At 38.9% G+C, this 21,721-nt stretch overlaps 5 protein-coding genes across 13 annotated transcripts; 3 read left to right on the forward strand and 2 right to left on the reverse strand.

Annotated features, from left to right (window-relative positions):
- Positions 1–1,600: 1,600 nt before the first annotated feature.
- cxcr3.1 (chemokine (C-X-C motif) receptor 3, tandem duplicate 1) lies at positions 1,601–4,891 on the forward strand. Of its 2 annotated transcripts, none has more exons than XM_077721261.1 (3): positions 1,601–1,666; positions 2,757–3,167; positions 3,518–4,891. In XM_077721261.1, exons 1-3 carry the CDS (start codon positions 1,601–1,603, stop codon positions 4,226–4,228), a joined length of 1,188 nt encoding a protein of 395 aa, XP_077577387.1. In that variant the 3' UTR covers positions 4,229–4,891. The 2 variants fall into 2 exon arrangements, with proteins under 2 accessions (XP_077577387.1, XP_077577388.1); XM_077721262.1 differs by lacking the exon at positions 1,601–1,666 and adding an exon at positions 2,465–2,660.
- LOC144199547 (C-X-C chemokine receptor type 3-like) lies at positions 2,800–10,873 on the reverse strand. Of its 8 annotated transcripts, none has more exons than XR_013326936.1 (8): positions 10,501–10,873; positions 8,781–9,138; positions 5,356–7,976; positions 4,129–4,224; positions 3,779–3,960; positions 3,572–3,688; positions 3,085–3,156; positions 2,803–2,996 (listed from the first exon to the last, which is right to left on the reverse strand). XR_013326936.1 is itself a non-coding variant. In XM_077721266.1 (3 exons), the coding sequence occupies exons 2-3, from the start codon at positions 9,129–9,131 to the stop codon at positions 7,233–7,235; spliced, it is 1,095 nt and encodes a 364-aa protein (XP_077577392.1). In that variant the 5' UTR covers positions 9,132–9,135; positions 10,501–10,873; the 3' UTR covers positions 4,904–7,232. The 8 variants fall into 8 exon arrangements, 3 of the variants coding, with proteins under 3 accessions (XP_077577392.1, XP_077577389.1, XP_077577391.1); XR_013326934.1 differs by having other exon boundaries at positions 3,085–3,159; XR_013326937.1 differs by having other exon boundaries at positions 2,800–3,159; positions 6,651–7,976.
- Positions 10,874–12,448: 1,575 nt separating this feature from the next.
- On the reverse strand, positions 12,449–14,164 carry cxcr3.2 (chemokine (C-X-C motif) receptor 3, tandem duplicate 2). The gene is made up of 2 exons (XM_077720735.1): positions 13,872–14,164; positions 12,449–13,603 (listed from the first exon to the last, which is right to left on the reverse strand). The coding sequence occupies exons 1-2, from the start codon at positions 13,905–13,907 to the stop codon at positions 12,503–12,505; spliced, it is 1,137 nt and encodes a 378-aa protein (XP_077576861.1). The 5' UTR covers positions 13,908–14,164; the 3' UTR covers positions 12,449–12,502.
- A 1,746-nt stretch (positions 14,165–15,910) lies between these two features.
- cnfn (cornifelin) lies at positions 15,911–18,163 on the forward strand. Its single transcript, XM_077721770.1, has 3 exons — positions 15,911–16,047; positions 16,119–16,255; positions 16,835–18,163. The coding sequence occupies exons 1-3, from the start codon at positions 15,924–15,926 to the stop codon at positions 16,922–16,924; spliced, it is 351 nt and encodes a 116-aa protein (XP_077577896.1). The 5' UTR covers positions 15,911–15,923; the 3' UTR covers positions 16,925–18,163.
- tlr21 (toll-like receptor 21) lies at positions 17,420–21,721 on the forward strand. The gene is given in 3 exon segments (XM_077721763.1): positions 17,420–17,450; positions 18,216–20,154; positions 20,156–21,721. Coding segments are annotated over 2 exon segments (2,946 nt in total). The 5' UTR covers positions 17,420–17,450; positions 18,216–18,261; the 3' UTR covers positions 21,209–21,721.

A 21,721-nucleotide genomic window follows, 5' to 3' on the forward strand; every position in this document is an offset into this window, starting at 1 on the left:
AGGGGAGAAGATGCAAACTCCAAATTTGGCCTATATTCGGACCCACTTTTACCACCCCCCAAACAATTGCAGGTCCTAATAAATTGTAGATGAGCACAGATTATTAAAATATGTCCTGCCTTCACTTGTCTTTAAATTGTTTAAATTTGTCTAAATTGTTTTTATCACACTTGCATTAGTCGCTGGATAACACTGAATTAGGTGGGCCTTTTACTGTATATTGAACAACAGATTAAGGGAAGTGTTTTTTTTATTAAAGATTTTTTGTGCTTGCCCTTCCACTTTTATTTGCATTTGTTTTGTGAAATAATGTAATGATAATCAATAGATTACACCTTTGGTCAGACCAACCCACAATCAAAAGAAAAACACGAACTGCTAAAAAAAAAAAAAAAAAAACCTGCAAAAATGTGCATACGCTGCATTTCTGTGAAATGCAAAAAGTGTGAGTACGTGCACATAGCTTGCAATTTGTACATGCACAAGGCATGTTTTGTAAAGCATTCAATTCAATTCAAACACTGCTTTCTAAGTTCATCTGATTAAAAGCACAAATAAGTGTTTTGTTATTTATTATATATTTTCCATACACACCCAAACATAATATATTCTCACTTTCAAGTGAAAGAGGAACTGTCACCATTAGATATTTTCAGAATTGTTTTTAAATTCAGCTCTGTCAAAGTGAGCAGAGATTTTGGATATTGTTTAAGTAGGATTCTAAAAATTGCCATAGAATTAGTATGTAGTATAAATTGGTTAAGAAACATTTCAACAGAAACTTTTACAATACACCATTTCATTCTATAGTGTGCAGTAGTTACACTGCATGTCATGGATTAATTTTCCAAATGCTCAATAATATCACTGTAATTAAAGCTAAAATCAAACCACAAAAATTTAAGGTCAGGAGTGATGTATTGTGCTGTAGTCAAATGAGCTGCTGGTTAAGAACAAAACATAAAGAAGAGAAGCAAAAGTGCAAAGAAAAAAGGAACACATTTCATAAAAGGCATCAAGAGGGAACATATTTTCTCCCAGATGTGAGTTAGATCAATTCAGACAATAGACAATTTAGAAGAAGAGATTGTATGGTAATCTGGTTGTGCAAAGAGAAGGTCAAAAGCGACAATAAAATACTAGCAGGTTACCGTAACTGAAGAGAATTTCCAGAATATGTAACCACCCCGCCCCGCCTCTTTTTCACAGTCAAAGATGTCAAAACTGATGACATTTAATGCTCAACATCTAATACAATGCAAATTTGTGAATAATCCTGCCGTTTCCTGAACTATATGATCCTGATTGGTCTTGGTGATGAATTTTAACTGACCATTAAAACATCCCAACTCTTTTATTACTATAGTGAAACCCAATCAACAGTTGTTGGATCACATGATTATCATTTTCAAGATGAACATTCCACTTCATCTCTACACTACTTTTCTCCACTTTCACTGACAGCAGTCTTATATTTGCTATCAAAATTCCATCTTGCATTAGCAACTCTACACACCTGCACACAGTTTTTTTGTGTACTTTTTCCCCCCTAGCTCTCTCAAAACCACAACTTCCTCTCTTATAAAGACAGAGTTGTTGAATGAGTTCAGTGTCTATTGTGTATTTTTTCTCTCTCTTAGCAACAATGTCAGACAAAAACAGCATGGTAAGTGATTATGGTTATTAATATTTTTGTTTTTATTTTATCATGGGTTTATTTACCCTATAAATTTGTTATTAAGGTTATCTATTACCATTGAGTGTGTTTTTCCGTGTTTCAATGTTGTTAAAAGTGAAAACAAAACTCACAAAATAAAGACATTACCATTGAAGTCAACCACCTTTTTAAGATTGACAATTAATTCTCTGGTATTGATTAATGCAACGGCTATCATAAAATAAACTTCCTAAATAAAAAATCTGCTATGCTGGAGATGTGCAAGCAGCAGACAAAACAACAGATACTTTCAAGTTTCGTCAATAAATGACGTATCTTGTTTTGAATAGGCATAATTGTTTCCTCATTTGTGCTCTCCCGGTTCGGTTTTGTGTAAGAATTTCTAAATGTGAAAGTTGGCAAGCATGTCAAAAAGCTAAATACAGATAATATATGAAAGTTCGAACTTCTATTCCCTGTTACAAGCAGTATGTTTACTCCAAGTTATTGAAGAAACAAAATGGTTCATAAATGCATCTCCTAAATGTGATTTGCATTTCATCTGTTGATTCACATGTATGTCCATTGTGTGTATTTTGACGCAGTAAATTGTGATTAACCTTTAAATGATTGTTTTTGCAAGAAATCCTTCTGCATACAATCTTTGTATATGTGACAGATTGTTGTGAAAGTCTGTAGCTACATGGCGCCACCTTGCGGCAATGAAAAGGGTACATAAATATAGGAAACATGCAATCTCGGAAGATTGGCAGCTGAGAGGCCTTGTGTCTCATTAACACCAAAATTGAAGCTCAATCAAGGGCACACGTTTGAAGTGTCCAAGATCAATGTAGCACTTAACAAGCAGCTGTCAGAGCTCGTTTGTTAGGCAAGACTGTCGAGTCCACAAATAAGAAGATCCTTACGATTGTTAAAAGAGCCAGATCTGTGTTCAAAAAATAATAATGGATGAATAAAATTAAAGTATCGTATGTGCTGCTATGTGAGTACAATGTCTTAGCACCAACAAGACATCATTCAGACCTAAAGAAAATCGATGATCGACTGGTAGATTATGATCAATGTGTCTTATTTTCAGAGCTCTCTACTAGAAAGCGGCCAAGTGTTTACCTTAGATGCTGAATCGTGGTACTTGGATGACCTGCTGGAAGGTCTGGAAAGTGAAAATTACAGCAACGAGTCGTCAGTCGACAGCAGATCCTCAAATGATCTTTGCAGCTTGAAAGAAGGCAGGCACTTTGAAGCTGTTTTTATTCCCATCCTTTACTCAATGGCCTTTGTCGTGGGCATCGTGGGTAATGGGGTCCTTCTGGGAATTCTGGCCCGGAGCAGAAAGACATGGAGTGTGACGGATACCTTTATTCTTCACCTGGCATTGGCCGACATCCTGTTGTTGCTCACGTTACCCATGTGGGCCGTCCAGGACGCTCATGGCGACGGCTGGACCTTTGGCACGCCTCTCTGCAAGATCACTGGCACTGCTTTGACAGTAAGACAAAATGCCATGTCATTATTTTACTCTTATTCTACTAACTAATGTATTAAATGCTGAATAGGGAGAATGATCAAGGTAGATTGAAAGACTGATAGATGTATCAATAGAGTGATATGCAGGCATATGGACTGATAGACTGACTGATGGACTCTGAAACAAAGAGCTGGAAAGACCAGTTAACATTATGAAAGTATGTCTACAAAAAAAAAATGTTAGTGATTGAATATATTTACAAACAGTCAATTGGCTGGAATGACAGAGAGATTAGTATACCTACATGTATGATTACAGATGATTTGTTCGGTAAACTCTAAAACTAACTCAACATGTCTTTGAATTCTCAGATCAACTTCTACTGTGGAATCTTCCTTCTGGCGTGCATAAGTCTGGACCGTTACCTGTCTATCGTACACGCCACTCAGATGTACTCCCGTCGGAAACCATGGGTCATCCAATCCAGTTGCATGGGCATCTGGCTTTTGTCCTTTCTCCTGTCCGTGCCTGACTTGATCTTCCTGGAAGCGGTAAATGACGTTAGGAGAAACAAGACAGAGTGCATCCGCAACTTTTACTCGTGGCAGCTGGCATCTCGTCTCCTCTCCCACATTGTCGGTTTCATGCTGCCGTCACTTGTGCTCGTCTTCTGCTATTCGTGCATTCTCCGCCGACTGCGCTGTGGCACGGTTGGCCTTCAGAAACAGAAGGCATTCCGGGTCATCGTCGCTGTGGTGCTGGTGTTCTTTCTCTGCTGGGCACCCTTCCACATTGCCCTCATTTTGGACACAGCCTTTACAGAGAGCACAAACACCAGTTGTGAATTTAAAGCTTCCTTGACAAAAGCTTTGATCATCACCCAAACTATGGGCAACCTTCACTGCAGCCTGAACCCCATCCTGTATGCTTTTGTAGGGGTCAAGTTCCGTCAGCAGCTCCTGGATATTTTCAGGTTACTCACCTGCAAATCCAAGATAGGGATAGGATTTCACTCAGTGGGTAGCAGGAAAGGATCCATTTGGTCCGATTCTGCAGACACCTCCAACTCCCTGGCAATCTAAAACAAATGTCAACATTACCATTAAGACACCTAAATTGCCCCCTATTGAGATTGGAGGGAATCCAAACAGAAAATTCCACCTTATTATAATAATTCTAAACTGCTTCATTATGCTCAATTACAAGGCATACATTTTTTTTCCAACATGCCTTTTGCAAATACAACAATTTTCTTTGCTTAAATGCGCAACAAGCACTGATATATGTATGCATACTACAATACAGTGTACCATTACACATATAAGAATAAATGTTTTTTTCCGATTTGTTTTTTTGAGAGGTAAAAATGCTACAAATATGCAAACATGGCCGACAAAATTCTTATATTTACTCATTATGACATGATACAAGATAGTTGTAATAAAGGAGTATAATTTATATTAATGAACTCAGACAAGGATGGTTTTACAGACCGAATTAAAAATCTGAACTTGTCCCCGAAGAGTCGAAATGGGACCAAATTAGAGTTCACATTTGGTGTGTCTACTAAAACCCTAAGAAATGTTAACCAGATAATATTTGAGATCAACAATGAGCTAATGACTCAATGATAATGTTAATTACTGTTGTTGGAAACCAAAATGAAATGAAACAGGAATAAATGTTTGAAACTGAACCTTACTAAGCTCACAGGCTTGCTTCTTCTATAAATAATCATTATAATAAAACAAACAGGATAAAATGCTTGCAATAATTTATATTCACAACGACAAACAGCTCATATAACAACTTTTATGTGGAACAATCACATAACACATGAGCATTGATGCAGCCTGTTACTTGATTGAGTTACCACCCTAGAGGGATACTTTTATATCTTAGTTAATATAATAACCTTTTAATGTCTGATTGAATGAAAGCCCCTTTTGTCTTTTGTATTTGCTTGGCAACACATAAAATTTAACACGGTGTAAATAAAATAAAATCACAGCATTATAACAACTTTGCAAGGAGCTTTGCCTCTTCCATAAGACAGAAACATAAAAGATACCAAGTTATACCAAGTTATCTTAATATGTATTGAACCTAAAATAAGTTTTTCGCTTTACAGGAGTTGAGCACTTCAAATTTGTCATTTTTTTGTTGTATATACAGTGAGTAGTAAAATAAAAGATGTCTTAAGACTTACATAGGATTTCCTCGCACCAATGTAACACATAAAAAAAACCATCTGGCAGGAATCAGGGAGGAAATGAAGGGAAAAAACAGAAGCACAGCTTAGAAACCTTGTGCAATGTGTGGCTCATGCAAAAAAAAAAAGACGATAAGGAAATGTGTAGAGGCCTGCAAACTTCACCCAACTATGCACGAGTGTGATCAATCTCTCATGGCTTCTAGCTTTAGTTGTTTGTAACATGTTCTTCCCCACTCTGTACAAATTAAGAACATTTGCTTATATGAAAGAATGTTCATGAAATACTTCAAACATTTTTTTTCCTATTTAGTTCAGGCCTGAGAGGATTTCAAGGTTAAAATGTCTCCCCACCCTAGTGTACACAAAGAGAGATCTGTGAAAGTCTTTGCATTAACACAACCTCAAATTACAAATCAGGTTGGTCTGGTTAGCCCAGCGATACCAACTTTCCCAAACAGTGACTCAACATGCTTTTTATAGTCTAATAGACACATGATCGGTGACATCACACAAGTTTTTGTGTCAACATGCCATGCGGCCGCTACACATGTTGCAACAGTGAAAAATTACCAAGGCCGGAATGTCCCACAGGAAATTCCCATGCATACATTAAGTCCTGCAAGGTGATTAACTGCTGGATCCCTGCAGTAAAATGGATAGATTACTTCATCATAATGGTGGACTTTATAAATGAAGGATACGGAAATTGATAAGGAGCTATTGTTTAAATACTAAAACGCAGTCATAAAAAGAGGGTTATACTCTACTAATATATTGCCTGGATTACGGCAAAGTATTGTTGTTAGCATAAATTGTATGGAGCTGTACCGGTAATGTTCTCATTTTAAAAACATCATTTTTTGTGCTAGAGTGCACATTGGACAACACAACAACAATAAAAATCATTAAAACATAAAAACTATTTTACAAAACCTGTATGAGACGATGCCAAATAAATTACGTGTTCCCACTGACATTCAAAATGGTCACACCTCCTCTCTCCTTGAAGCACATGACAATGACTTCCCTTTAAGAGAACAAAAAGTGGCAGAGATTGAAAAAACCTCAACTTGTTTTCCTATCAAAGAAACCTCCATAACCATAAAGTGTTTACGGTCAAATTAAATGCAAATGAAACATAATAAATTTTAACTGGTGTTTACCACAAACAACTGTAAAAAATGTGTGTAACCAGTTTGATGGTGGTGGTCTGCAGTTGCACATGCAGTCTAGTTTGGTTTCAACTGCAGTATGCTTTTTAAAAATGATTATAGTAAGGTTTTCCTGACCTTTTACATCATGGGTGGCCAACTCCAGTCCTCGAGAGCTGCTATCTGGTCTGTTTTCTGTATCTCCCTCCTCTATCACACTTGAATCAAATGATCAACTCATTAGCAAACTCTCCAGAAGCTTGTTACTTGCTATTTGATTCAGGTGTGTTGGTGGAGGGAGATCTGGAAAACAGCCCGGATTGCGGCTCTCGAGGACCGGACTTGGCCACCCCTGTTCTACATGGACAGCATTTCCTTCAAAGACTTTTAGTAGCTCGTCAGTCAGAACGTTCGACTGTCCAGTTCTGGAAAAAAAGAAAAGGAGTAGAGTGACATCACCACCAAGAGCGGTTACATATAGATCGCAGTATTGAATAATTCTGAAATGTAATTTCTTCCAACACAATATTTACATAAATGCAACAAAAGCCACCACTATTTTACAGTACGTATAACTTAAAAAACAGTGTAGTGCACTACACTATTATGTGTAATTGAAAGTTGCAACCAAAAAAGTTATCCAATCCAATCCAAGCAAGTACCAGTCTTACATTTAGTGACTTGTTACAGTCAATACCTTAATCTTAATTGTCACTTTTGCTACGCGGTTATTTGAACCTGTATTTTCTGGTCCACTGTGGGAAGCTGCTTTAGCTGCTCCATCTCTGGGCTCTGCTCAAGGAGGGCGTCGTCCCCTACGCCCAATTCCCAAACCGACCCTTCAGATTCCGCTCTGATGCAACTCAGCGTAGCACAAGTCCACTTCCTGAAATCGCCGCTCAGGCCGAGGTAGAGAAACGGCCTGAGGCATGCGTGAACACAACCAAGTACCGCCGTGATTTTCAGAGCAGTCCTCTGTGACCATTGTGGAAGCCCAGATGAAGTGTCCGAGGTCGTCTCCTCTCCACGAAACGTGTCCACCACGAGCACAATGTTATAAGGAATCCAGCAGAGTGAGAAGACCCCGAGTAGGATGAGCATGACCACTCTCTTACGGATGTTTTTGGCCGAGCGCTGGAGCCACGGCGTCCCGCAGGAGAAGCAGACGACTACGCCGGCGGCCAAGCTGAACAGGTGGTGAGAGAGACGCGACGCAAGGCGTGTGTTTTCAGTGTAGAGACCGAGGACACACTGGGTTTTCTCCTCCTTCCATGGATGGCGCTCCAATGGCATGTTGAGCCACTCGGGGATGGTTAAGAGCAGTGAGATGAACCATACTGCCAGGCAGCTCAGGTGGGCCAACTTGGGCTTCTTATGGGAAAAAAGCTGCTTGGTGTGAACCAATGAGAGATAGCGGTCCAGACAGATGATGGCCAGGATGAAGAGCCCACAGAAAAAGTTGAGCTAAAGACAGGAAAACAATAAAAATAAGTCAAGGATCAAATGGCAACATGTCCAAAATGTACTGTTTAGTTATCAGAATTTTTCTTTTCTTTTTTTTAGCAGTGTTTTTTCATACTTAGGGTAATTACTCATGATTCACCTGAGCAAAATCTAGAAATATAATAAAACACAACAAATGGGAGGGTTGAGTTGTTTAAATACTGTTTCTGAGGATAAAATACACATACAAAGAGTGTTTAATGTTATTTGTTAAATATTTTTTGGTTCTTTTTGCAAAGTTTAATAGTATTATATGTCTTTTTCAAGACATTATGACTTTTGTTTTCCTTTTCCAGGATCCCATTCCAATTCTCTGAAATTGGTGAGCTTTCACTTTCCCTTCAGCCGATGTTTGCTCAACTCCTGACCTTTTTAAACAGAAACACTCAGAAAGAATGAAAAGGAATTTCCTAACAACTCCCACGGCCTCATATTAACTCCATGTTCCTCTCAACAACTGCAGGATGTCTGTTAGCCTATCATTAATTTAACATTCACATTTTACGACTCACAATCTCATCTCGACAGATTTACAAGAAGTTTAATAAACAGTTTCATGCAGTATTTAGAAGTTCATTCTTTTGTTAAATTCATCTTACTGTCAGCGATTTCTATCCCTTTAGATTTATAATCAACCTTAAAAAAGAACATACCCACATGGAGACTAACAATTGTTTACAGAAAGTGTTAAAAAGTGTTGAGCAAATAGGAACAGATCAGATTAAGGGGAACTAAAGTTAGGTAAGAAAAAAAACAAGTCCAAACCTTAAAGATAACGGCACTGATCCTACAAAGAGCCAGTCCGATGCACCACCCGCAACTTTGGGTGGCTTGTGCTGCCCACAGAGGCAGCGTGACCAACAGCAGGACGTCGGCCACACTCAGATGGAGGATAAAGGTGTCCGAAGTTCTCCACGCTCGCTTCTTCAGCGCCAGCGCCGCTAATAGCAGCCCATTCCCGAACAGACCTAGGATCAGTACCACCGAGTAGACCATAGGGATCAATATCCATTGTCCTCCCTTTAAGCCCGGATCGTCGTCATTGTACGCATAGTCCTCGTCGTAGTCGTAGCTGGCGTTGAGGCTGAACAGACCATCCAGGTGAATGTCCATCATTGTCCTGCTGGTGTGGAGACAACAAAGGTGTCTTCAAAAGTGCTTGAAATTTTTGAGAATGTCTAAAGCAGAGTGAGAGACAAGCCTTTGTCATCAGATGAGGCAATAACGGAGGGTGGGTTTAAATCGGAAGTTCCCCAGTCATATACGTGCATAGTCATTGAAAAAGCTGAGCTTCAGGAAACACTCTCTGAACTTTTGAGTGACTGATAGAGACAACACTTCTGCTTTTTGTTGTTGTTTAAATTCCATGAGACCGATGAAGATGTCATGGTTAATGTTTGCAACGGTGATGACGCAGTGGCGAAATAACAGGGTTTTATTAGATTTTAATAATTCAAAAGCTCTGTGATTCCTAAATTGTATTTTATTTGACTTTTACAATTCAAAAAGGTAAAATTGAATAAAAGGATAAAAGCAGTAGATTGATATTTGGAACTAGAAAACTTGAACTTTCAGGGTTTTTTTCAATACTTGAAATCAGTTGATTTTCTTTCATACACTGTAACATTCAAACATTTAAATAAACTGATTAGTTCACCTATTACTTGCTCTGTAAAGTTTAATTCAATCTAAATCTTTTAACATGATAAATAGAGCATCGTGATAATGTGTTTAATCCACACGACTACACCATAAACAAACATTGCAGCTTAGCTGCTGGCCAAAAAGAAAAAGAAAAACAACTAGTGCTGCTTTGCAAACACACTTTCTTTCAGCCTCATTTAAACAGGATCCTCTCTGTATTTTTGTTTTTATTTTTTGGTTGAAGTAAAAAAAAAGTTCTTATTTTATATATTAATCCAATGTTCATGATGACTACCTTCATTTTCTCAAAATACATTTGGTCGTATTCTCCATCAATCCATCCATTTTCAACACTATTTGAAAATGCCTGAAACTGCTGACTTTATAAAGTTTTCTTATGTTCCCAAAACAAGCCTAAAAAACAAGATATTTACTCAACCAGGAGGAAAGTCAATGCAAATACAAACACACTGCTATCCAACATTTATGCAAAAAAAAATAGAGCAAAAACATCACAAAAACACTAATGCAACAACTCCCTTAACAATCCAAAAGAACAAAATTCTTAGAAATCAACATTACCCTGAAAGTTACTTTTCCTTTCTCAATTTTTAATACTTAGTCATCTACATTTACATGACACATTGAAATCGACCATTCAAGTCTTAGGTTAGTACACAGCTGGTAAAACAGGAAAACCACAGGGTTACCTCAAACAAAGTTTAAAACACATCGATAGAGTCAAACAAGACAGATCTGAAGTACCCAAAGAAAACCCACCCAATCTCTAAAATAACATGCTACCCTCACACACCAATACTCTAAGGATAATGTTGCTCACCTTTATTAGATGATGACAGCTGAAAAGGTTCTGCTCGATGGTCGTTCAACAGAAAAACAAAGGGGAATGCAGTTCGATTCCCCAAAAGGGACTAAAGCACCTCAAATCCAGAATAAAAAGGAAACCCAGAATATCCCCATTCTTCACTGACAGGGGGGTCGCAGTTTAGAAACGGGAACCACGCGATGGTAACTGAAAGGGTAAAAAAAAATAAAACTGATAGAGTGAAGAGTAAAACTGCGACCTATCCGAAAAAAAACAATGCGTTTTGTTAAATTATGTCAGGTTTTAATGACTAATTAACTGTCTGGGTCTGGATCAAGTCAACAAATGTCACTGCACGCCAGAAAAAAAATCATTTCTCTATCACGGAGCAAGCAAAGGCTTGCTTTATTTTCAAAATAAAATGTTGTTGTCATTCCTATACCAAGATAAAGTCATCCATTCCACATATTTTCATAGTATGCTCTAATTAATTTAGAATAATTGGGAAAATAATTAAAAAAATATCTGTGTCTTCTTTTGATCAGAGGTAGGAATAGAAAACTTTTGTTTTGAAGGCTACATTGGGTGCGTTTTTCATTTTCCGGACGTGGACGAACGTGGCTTGATGCTTATAAACAAAGAGCGACACAATGCGGTCGCAATACTAGTCATTGGTACATAGAGGGTGCTGTTTAGTCGTGTTTAACTACCACGTGAGAGACCTGCAAAACAAGCATATTGAAACGGTTGTTTCCATTCAGATATCTGCTGCCATCTATAGAAAAATTGTGAATAAAGGGCAATTTGCTATACATTGAAAAAATAATTGATTAATATTTAAACGCAATGCACTAATACAATCTCTGGTGGAAAAAATAATATTATATTATAATGTAGCTTATATGATATCCTATTTCTAAGATTATGTTGTTTTTCCCAAAAGTATTTTACTTCCCCCTCTTTCTTTCTAGAAATATGCAAGTTACTTCTTGAAAATACAAAAAAAATGTCTAAAACACCTCTTGCGTTACTACAATAGAAAAACGTCAAATGTATCTAGTTCAAACAAAATGATTTTAATACATAATCAAGTGCAAATTTATCATAAAATATGCAATCGTTTCCCTGTAATATAACAACAATTAAAAAATATATGAGTTTTCAAAGAAGAATAATTCTTATTTCACTTATTTCTTTCTTTCTCAATAGAACATTTCCCCTATTATGAAATATGTATTCTTGACAATATACAGACTTCCTTTTAAAAGAAAAAAAAGGTTTTAAGTGTGATAGTATAAATACTTCTCACTACAAATGCAGCACAAATTATTCACAAACATTTTTCTGAGTTCAATTTTGTGTCTTTGGTTGACAGATTGTTTTCCCCTCACCATTATATTTCATATGTGAGTCAAAATGGGTTCCTCTTTTTTGCAACACAGAGTGCACACATGCAGTTGAATATTTTGAGTGGCAAAACAAAAAAAAAGACAGTCAGCAGTTTCACTCCATGATTTTTTTTCCATTTTACCCAGACAAGTTATTTCCCCCTGAAAAACAAGCCAGATTAGTAATAATCTTAAAATGGGTCGCTCTAGACCTCCATTTTTAAAATGCTCCATATGGCAAATATAGCCAAAATAAATTCAATTTGTCCTTACATGATTGGAACCTTTATCTTGAAAATATTTTTCTTTGAATAAAGTTGATGAGAGCACAGTTACAAGCAACATTAAGAAGTAAATACTTCTTTGAGTGACGGGATTCCATAGTATAGTTAGGTACTTTGGATAATATTCATGAATGCAGGAAGGACTGAAAATGCTATATGCTTTCTCTCTCTCTAAATAGTGGATGGATTTTTACTTTTTAGAGTTATTTATAAGTATTTTCAAAGTGGTGTACGTTAGAAAATCTGCATCCAACTTCAATGAATTGTCAAGTTGGCCTAGTGCAACACAGTGGAAAAGTGGTGCCTTTCTTTCCTAGATTTGGTGACTATCTGTCCTCTCCTGAATCATCTTCCGACGATGACCGAGTAGTGTGTGTTTTCACTCTCGGCAGAGCTGTAGGAGCCAATGGTTTTCCTCTTCTTCTCCCTCCATTCTTCTGCTCCACTCGAGCGCCTCGTGCCCAGCAGCCCCTTGCACATGCGAGCCATCTCCCTGCGGAACTTGACACCCACAAATCCATACAGCAGCGGGTTGAGGGCGCAATGCGACAACCCAATACTCTCAGTGATCACGCTACCCATGTCCACCACACGGCCAAACTGGCATCCTCCCACCACCGCGCCCAGTCTCTGCAGGCCGTCGGCCAGTTGGAACCCATTGAACGGCGCCCAGCATAGCACGAAGACAGACACCAGGGAGACGATGAGACGGAGGGACTTGCGCTTTTGCCTGCGAGTGGCGTTGCAGAGCGAGCGGAAGATCCGGATGTAGCAGTAAAGCATAATCAGCAGCGGTAGTCCGAAACCCAGACTCACGCTGATAAGCTGCAGGGCGGCCTGCCATTCTGCGGCATTGTTGGTAAACCACACCTGGCAGACCAGTGGACCCCGCCCGTCTCTGATTTTCACCTCGCTCACCTGCTTATAAAAGATGTCCACCCCTCCGAGCGCCAGGCAGCCCACCCAGATGAATGAGCAGGCCACTTGAGCCTGGCAAGTTTTGCGCTTCCATCCGGAACTGACGGCGTGGACGATCGCCAAGTAACGGTCGAAGCTGATGCACGCCAGGAAGAGGATCCCGCTGTAGCGGTTGAGAGAGAACAGTGCGCCGCAGAGCTTGCAGACCGCCTCGCCAAACACCCACTGGTGGGCCCACTGCGTGGCAAAGAGCGGCAGCGTGAATGCCAGGAGGAGGTCGGAGATGGCCAAGTGGAGGAGGAAGGTGTCGGTCAGGGAGAAGGAGCAGGGGCCTCCGCCGCGGCCGTTTCGGTAACGTCGAATCACGCACAAAACCAGCAAGTTGCCAACCACGGCTAGGAAGAAGACCAAGCTGTAGACCACGGGGAGGTACCTCTGCGCAAAAGTGTAGATGTCCTCATGGGGACAAGGGGCTGCATGTGTTTTGCTGGTTTCAGGGTAAAACGTGTAATTGTCATAGTCGAAGAACTGTGGATGAGTATGACAGTTAAAATAACCAAATACAAAGAAATAAAAGTATACACCATAAAAAATAAGACAGACATTATAGCTGTGACCTTGTAACCCGATACAAAACAACTGCATTCAATCAGATTTTAAGACTTGGAATCATTTTTCTTCTACTAAAAGCTCTAATTTCAATGTTCAAGATTTTTTTTGTAATATCAATGAGGAATGTTTTCATCTAGTGGCACAATTGTGATCCAGATAAGGGAATAAAAACAAAGTCACTCACCCAGTAGTCTTCTGTGGTCACCATGTAATCATCCATGGTTGTTGCAGAAGTGGTGGCAATAAACTGACCTGCAGTCTCCAAAGCTCAAGAGGAAAAACTTTTTCACAGCAGCATTGGATTGAGGAACAAAACCAGAAGCTGTGTTTTCAGGAAGCGACTCCTGACTTGCTTTATACAATACTAAATGCAAACATAGATTGTCGTTGAAATAGGTGTCTTATTTTTGCCTTGGAGGAAATTGTGACACACTAGGAGTTGTAAAAAGATATAAAAAAAAAAAACTGCAGACAGATTTAAAAGACCAGCTAAAACAGACAGTCACATAATTAGAATAATTTAAATCATATATATATATATATATATATATATATATATATATATATATATATATATATATATATATATATATATATATATATATATATATATATATATATATATATATATATATATATATATATATATATATATATATATATATATATATATATATATATATATATATATATATATATATATATAAAAGATATATTTTATTGTATTTTGTAGGAGTAATAACGTTCTTTACACTTCCATATATTTAGGTTAGGGGAGACATTATATTTACTTAACAGATTTCTGTTCAAAACAATCTTCTCTGCCAAAAGTGTGAGGAACTGAATCATCTTGTGGTTACATTTGTCCCGACGGAGGGTCTTCTGCTAAATTCTGTGCTTGCACAACCGTGCAGATGTTTCTTCTGCTTCTGCTCTAGTCAAAGTTGTTGGGAATGAAATTAAGTGCATTTTCATTAAGTCGTGAAAGCAAGTTGTGTTGCATGTTCGTAAGATTCAAAATGTAAAATTCAGACTGGGTGGGTTGTTAGTAAATTTAGGTGCCAGCTCAATTTTGATATGTGACATACTCATGCTAAAGAATAAAAGTCATGACTGAAGGTCGCCATACAACTTGCAAGTTGTGTACGGGTGCATTTGGACTGTTTTTTTCTCACTTTTGTGTGGCCTTATTGAATCGTGCTATGCCACCCTCTACTTGCGTAGAGGAGAGCGAATGGTTAGCGTCGCCATGTTGTTCATGACAAGCTAATGGCAATTTGGCACTTTCACTTCCTATGTTCTCATAGGTAGATTTAAAGTGAAACAAAGCTAAATTGTTGCAGTTCCCTTTTTATATTTCTTAGGAGTGCTATATTTATAGAACAGTGGTTACTAAACCTTGTTTGCAGTCCCGAACTCCACCAGGTTCATATGCACCTTGACCGAAACCCACCAGTTTCATTTGCGTATATGCCGAATCCTACTTTAGTGTAAAATACAATGTCTTTTCTTTCAAATTCAAGATACATAAATTCCTCGCAGAACTGATTGGCCAAGCAATGTCACGTGATCATCTGCAGCCAGTGATGGTCGGCAGAAGCTCCACCAAACCCCAGAGACCAACTCACTGAACCCCTAGGGTTCGCTCAAACTCAGGTTAAGAACCACTGTTATAGAACTAAAGCTAGAGGATTATTGATACCTTGATTGATTATGACTTGAATCGCAGAAGCCAAAAACTGCTTTGTTAAGCTCCCATTATTGTATGAAACCGTTATAAAAAGTTTTGACTCAGCTAAAGCCAGGATAACATGAAAGCACCACCCGGATGAGGACCGACCTGCGACTGAACCCTCGACCCTGGAAATGTGCGACGCTAATCATTTGCCCGGCGGGCCAACCAATTCTATTCTCGTCGAGAATATAATGCATACCACAAAATACATAAACATAAGTTCAACAATTCAACCTGCCATTATAAATGTTGTGTACACTAGACCTGCCCCACAAGCACACCTGCTCCGATTTGTTTTTCATAGAGAAAATAAAAGGACTTATTTTCTCCTCAAATAATGAAGGCAAATAATACATTTGAAATACAGAAATGAATCACGATAGGTGCCACCTTTAGAATAGTTAACTACGCCCCAAAATCAAACACTCCAAGTGGATCAAATAACGGGATATAAGAGCCCACCCGCTCTAGACCACACAGATCAACTTTGGACTTCCAGCCATGACTTTTCAGCCTAGTGTGATTAGTTCCCAACCTCAAGTTAACTCCAACCAGTACACCGTTTCCTCCGGCCTGTCTGACTGGACGTCCAATGTGTTTGACTGCTGCGACGACTGCGGAATTTGTAAGCATTGAAAGAGGACGAGTGGTGATTTCAAGTAAAAGTGCTACTTTTACAATGTCTTTCACTCGTAGGTCTGTGTGGGACATTCGTGCCATGCATATTGGAGTGCAAAGTGGCCCAGGATAGCGGAGAGACCTGCTGCCTGGCCTTTCTTCCTGGCAGCTCAGTGCCTTTGAGGACCAACATGCGCCACAAATACCGCATTGAAGTAAGTTTAACCAAGATATGATTTCCCTTAACAAATGTATGAGACATTTTGTGTCACCTGTCAGTAAAACTAAGTGGGTTGACTTTAAAAAAATAATAATAATTCAATCAGTTCAGGAAGAAAAATTTAACAAGTACACAGCTCAGTTGTATTTAACTTCATCGCCAATACTTTGGACTGGAATAATGTGACGCAGTTTATATTCAAATTGAAGGTATATACGGGGAGGTCTAATGGTGAAACTGTCCAGTAAGTTAAAGTTGCTTCCAATAATTTCAGCTATATTTATTGTATTTTTACATTTTTATCGAGGTGGTACTTTGTGGCAGAAGGGAGGATAATGGACAGGTAAGTCAGTCACTTGGGACCCTGGTCAATAAAGAGGAGCCAAAATGTACTCAACAGAAATAACAAGAATAAGAACGTTGGAAACACTTAATTAAAATGATTAATTGTGCAGACCAACTAGAAGACTGTTTATTTATTAGCATTGTGCGATCACATTGGTTATTATCTTGAGAATATATCTATTGTAGAATATGATCAAACTAACTGTGTGTTTCCCTTTCACCTCTTTAGGGCTCAGTGTGTCAAGACTGGTGTACGATGATCTGCTTGTATGAATGTGGCCTGTGTCAAATGGCGCGAGAGCAGAAGATGAGAGCTTAGAAATTGGGGATGTGGGAGTGAAAAAAAAATCACTTTTGAAAATGTGATGTACGAACGTCGTGTCTTAATTGACATTTAGACATTATGGTGAATGCTTATATAAAGTTTAAAGTCTATTTCTATCAGTGGCAGTGAATGAGTTAAATTCATAATAAAGTTTTATGATTAGTTTCCATGATAGTAAGTTCTATTTATGCGTCTTAATCTATTATAGTTAATCACACCCTTTCAATAAATATTCCATTTCCACAACTGTATGTGTGTGTGTGTCAGTGTGATGTCAAATATGTCAATTTATCTTAACTAAATGGGAGCTTGACCGAAAATTCCTACAATTATATCTTGGCATGGGTTGACGGTATTATTAAATTAATAAGTTTTCTTTTTGTTCACTTATTGGAGTTGATTAAGCACATTTTTTTACGTCATTAATATATGCAAGAGTAAGAGGGAGTCAATAGTGTTGTCTTCCTCTTTCCAACAAACAAGAAATGAAAAGTATCGAGGCACATTTCCTTCTGATCGGGTAAGATTTAGAGCAAAATCTTCATCAATCTTTATTTATTTTTACTACACTGTCTTTCACGCGAGGCTATGTATAGCATATGCAAAGAGTGAATTCATACAGGGGGCTTGAAATGGTGCTTTTATGCACCTGTTCCCTTTCAAACTTAAAACTCTAGTGTGTTATTTTAAATTATTAAATTATGTTGTTAAATTATTTTTTTTAAACCTTTAAGCACTCAGATGTTTCCTATTAATATCAGAAAATGCATGTATGTAAACAACTATGTATGCGGGCACTATGAAACTAATTTGACAGTTAAAGCAGTATGGGCCATGTGTCACATAGCTTTCACTGAAATATTAATGAACTAGTTGCCCCCTGGGAACCTAAACATTGGTTGAAATGATTTTTTTTTAATGTAAACCAACAAATAAACGCATGCAATTTTACAGTCGTATATATACTATATCAATGCTGTGGGACAAAAGGAAGTGACTATTTTCTGAGGAAATGGACTCATGCTTACTGACATATAGCCAGACGAAATTCAATAGCAGTTTTACTTTACTAATACATTAATTTCAGTCCATGACCAAGTTGATGGCAGAAAGCCGATAGCCCATGAAATAATTTTTCCCATAAAAATGAATTTTTGAAAATGGTTAAGTTGGCCTAATACCTCTTCGCCCAAAACTAAGAAAAATCTGCTGTAAAATATTCAGGCATGCAGAACAGTGAAAATGACAAAAACCTTTTGCTCTGTTCCATATTATTCCCCTTCAGATATTGCATCTAAAAGGACCAAAACTTCCTGAGACAAAGGTGCACCATGGCAGCAGTTGTCTGTTGCCTGTCATCGGTCGTGATCATTCTGATGGCGATCCATTTAGTTGTGCCATACTCCTACAAGTACTGCATCAATGTAAGTCGGTCTAAAGGGCTCAACTTGAGATGCACAAAACCAACAACAAAAAATATATCTGCCATCATGGATGACCTGCCAGAGCATCTGATCAATCTCACCATTTTCGCCACTCCTATCGAGTGCATTCCCGGCAAAGCCTTCATCAAATTCAAAGACCTTCAGAGGCTTCAGTTAAGTGGTAACCGCTTGCGAAACCTAAGTGACTTGTCTTTTGATGGACTAAATCAACTCAAATTTCTGGACTTGGCATACAATAACATCTCATCTCTGAGGCCGAAGCTATTCGCAAACCTGCACAATCTCACTTTACTCAATCTGAGTGACAACCACATTACCCATCTGCCCGTGAACATTTTCTCGGAGTGCCAGCTCAGGCTGGACACTTTAATACTGCAGAATAACCTCCTGAAAAACTTTTCAGAGATTGTTGAGGCTGTGTCAAGCTTAAAAAATCTGAATAAATTAGAGCTTAGCCAAAACCAATTTTCATCTCTTCTTCACTCAAACATTTCGCTCCCTCCGTCACTCAGGAAATTGTACCTGTGTGAAAACAATCTGGACACATTAGGATGCCAGCGCCACTTCTTATCCAGAATCCAAATTTTAGATTTGTCTTCAAATTTTGGACTCACTGCAGAAGCTTTTCAGAATGTGGATCTAAAAGGAACAAACTATCTCAAGCTGAGCTCCACCCAAGTTAACGTGATGAGTCTTTTAAACATCAGCAACATTAAGGCAGGTAAAGTGGACTTTACAGGAACTGGTGTGAAAAGCGACAGTATGGTACGTGAGCTGTGCAAGATATTAAGGAAGAAGGGAAAAAGTCTTAACACGCTGCGTCTGGGCAACAATAGCATCAGTTACCTACAAAATGACACATTGTCCGATTGTCCAACAATCAAAACAGCCCTGAATCTTTCTAACAACAATTTTGGCAGCTTTCCAGACCAAATGTCAAACTGCCTGGGATTTCTGGGCAAGAATAAATATTTGGAAAAGTTTTATTTCGAACACAATCACATCATGAGCCTTACATCTTGCAAGGATGTAACGTTGCGATTTGATAGGCTGAAAGAGCTCAGCTTCCGATACAATCGCATGCTTTCAGTAAACGCCTACTCGTTTTATCACACAAGAAATGTCCGAATCCTAAAATTAAACATCAACAGTATTGCTTTTCTCCATCATGAAGCTCTCAAGGGACTCTCCAAACTCGAGACCCTACGCTTGGACAACAACCTTCTCTCCGACCTATTCGTTAAAACCTTTGAAGACCTGATCGCTCTGCAATATCTTTACCTGCGCAACAATTGCATCGCAGTCATTTTCAACGGAACCTTCCTCCATCTTAAAAACCTGAAAATGTTAGACCTCGGAGGGAACAAGATTACGCAAATTCAACCCTCGGGATTTGAAGGACTCCAAAGCCTCTCAAAGTTGTACCTAGATGGAAACAACCTGAAACAGATCCATACATCCCTCCATATAGTGTTTATGGACACACTCACAGTGCTGGATTTGGAAAGAAACCTGATTCACTTTCCAACCCAAATAGTCAACTCCCCGTTTGTGAAGCTAAAGAGACTCGCAGATTTGAAGTTGGGTGGACAGCGTCCTTACGGTCTCAGCAGATTGCGGCAGAAGTTCTTCCAAGGCCTCGGCAACCTCACATCTCTATACCTCCGCAACAATCAAATCTCGTACATCGCCGTTGATGCATTTGACGATCTGACAAACTTGTATTTCCTGAGCCTGGAGAAGTGCTGCGTTGTAAACATTGAACTGAAGCCAGGCGTTTTTTAAAAATCTTCGCATGTTGTCCCGGTTGAGCGTACAAAACGCTGGCTTCCGGACCTTCTCTAGAGAGGTGTTTGGCAATATGACAGGGTTGCAGACACTAGAGCTCAACCACAATGCAATGCAAACAATTGAGGTAGATTTGTTGGAAGCTTTGCCCCAATTGGAGTACCTGGACATTCGCAGCCTTCCACTCCTTTGCACATGCCAGAACAGTTTGTTGCAGAATTGGACAAACTATAACCAGAAGGTCCAAGTTGGGTATCTTTACAATATTCCTTGCCAGAATGGAGAAACTAAGAGGTTCTACAATTTCAACACCGATGTCTGCTTTGTTGACCTCGGCAAGCATTTCTTCATCATCACGTCCACCGTGGTAGCCTTCCTCACAGCCTTCCCGCTGCTTTATGTCAAACTTTATTGGAAAGTGAAGTATGGCTATTACGTGTTTCGGGCCTGGTTCAGCGACCAGTGGCGCAAGTTCAAAGAGGAGGAAAAGTGCACATACGATGCTTTTGTTTCCTACAACTCTAAAGACGAAGAGTGGGTCATGGTACAGCTTTTGCCAAACCTGGAGGGCAACGACTCGTCTTTGAAACTTTGCTTGCATCATCGAGACTTTGAGCCAGGTCGGGATATAGTAGACAACATTGTCAGCGCCGTGTACAGTAGTCGCAAGACCATCTGTGTCGTTAGCCGTAATTTCCTACGAAGCGAATGGTGCTCCTTGGAAATCCAGCTGGCCAGTTACCGGCTCTTCGACGAGCACCGCGACGTTCTGCTGCTTATCTTCCTGGAGCCTGTCTCTGAGCGTCAAATGTCCTCCTACCACCGCATGAGAAAGGTCATGCTAAAGAAGACGTACCTGCAGTGGCCCGGCTGGAACTGCCTCAACCCCGAACAAGCCCAGGAGCTGTTTTGGAATCAGCTGCGTCGTGCAGTAAAAACAGGGAACAAATTGGAGACAGAATACAATGAGACTTTGGCGTCTCCTGACTATGACGATTTGGGAGATTCTGACACTCAGACTCTGATAGCGGACGGAAACTACTAGACAGATCAAATAACAATTTTCTATCACAAAAATGTGCAGTTTTTTTTGTTATCTATGTCATGGCCAGCCCGTTTTAGTCTGACATAAACCATCTATGCCTCTATGTTCTGGCATCTGTTACTATAAAGTACTATTTTGTATGTGCTTCAAATACTTTCAAAATTTCAATAATTGTGGGAGGGATGGTTCACTATGGGACAGAGGTTCAAGGTAATAGATTTAAGTGTTTTGACATGAATTTGTAATGGTTTTAAATGCTTTATGTGACATTTAGTATGATACCTTATAAAAGATGATTCCCTCTTTGGCTTTCTGAATAACTATGAGTACATGGTTGTAAAAAGTATTCACAATTGGCCAGCTATTTACTGACTAGCCTTGTGGGGATCAGCTTCCACCATATGGGAAAATACAAATAATGCTTTGTCTTGCATTTAATTCCATAAATTCCAACAAGGAAAAATTTCAGAGAGAAGTGTTTTTAGATATGAGTGTTTTCAATGAATAAATGCA

Source organism: Stigmatopora nigra, chromosome 7 (assembly GCF_051989575.1).
Source record: "Stigmatopora nigra isolate UIUO_SnigA chromosome 7, RoL_Snig_1.1, whole genome shotgun sequence".
NCBI classification, from domain to species: domain Eukaryota; kingdom Metazoa; phylum Chordata; class Actinopteri; order Syngnathiformes; family Syngnathidae; genus Stigmatopora; species Stigmatopora nigra.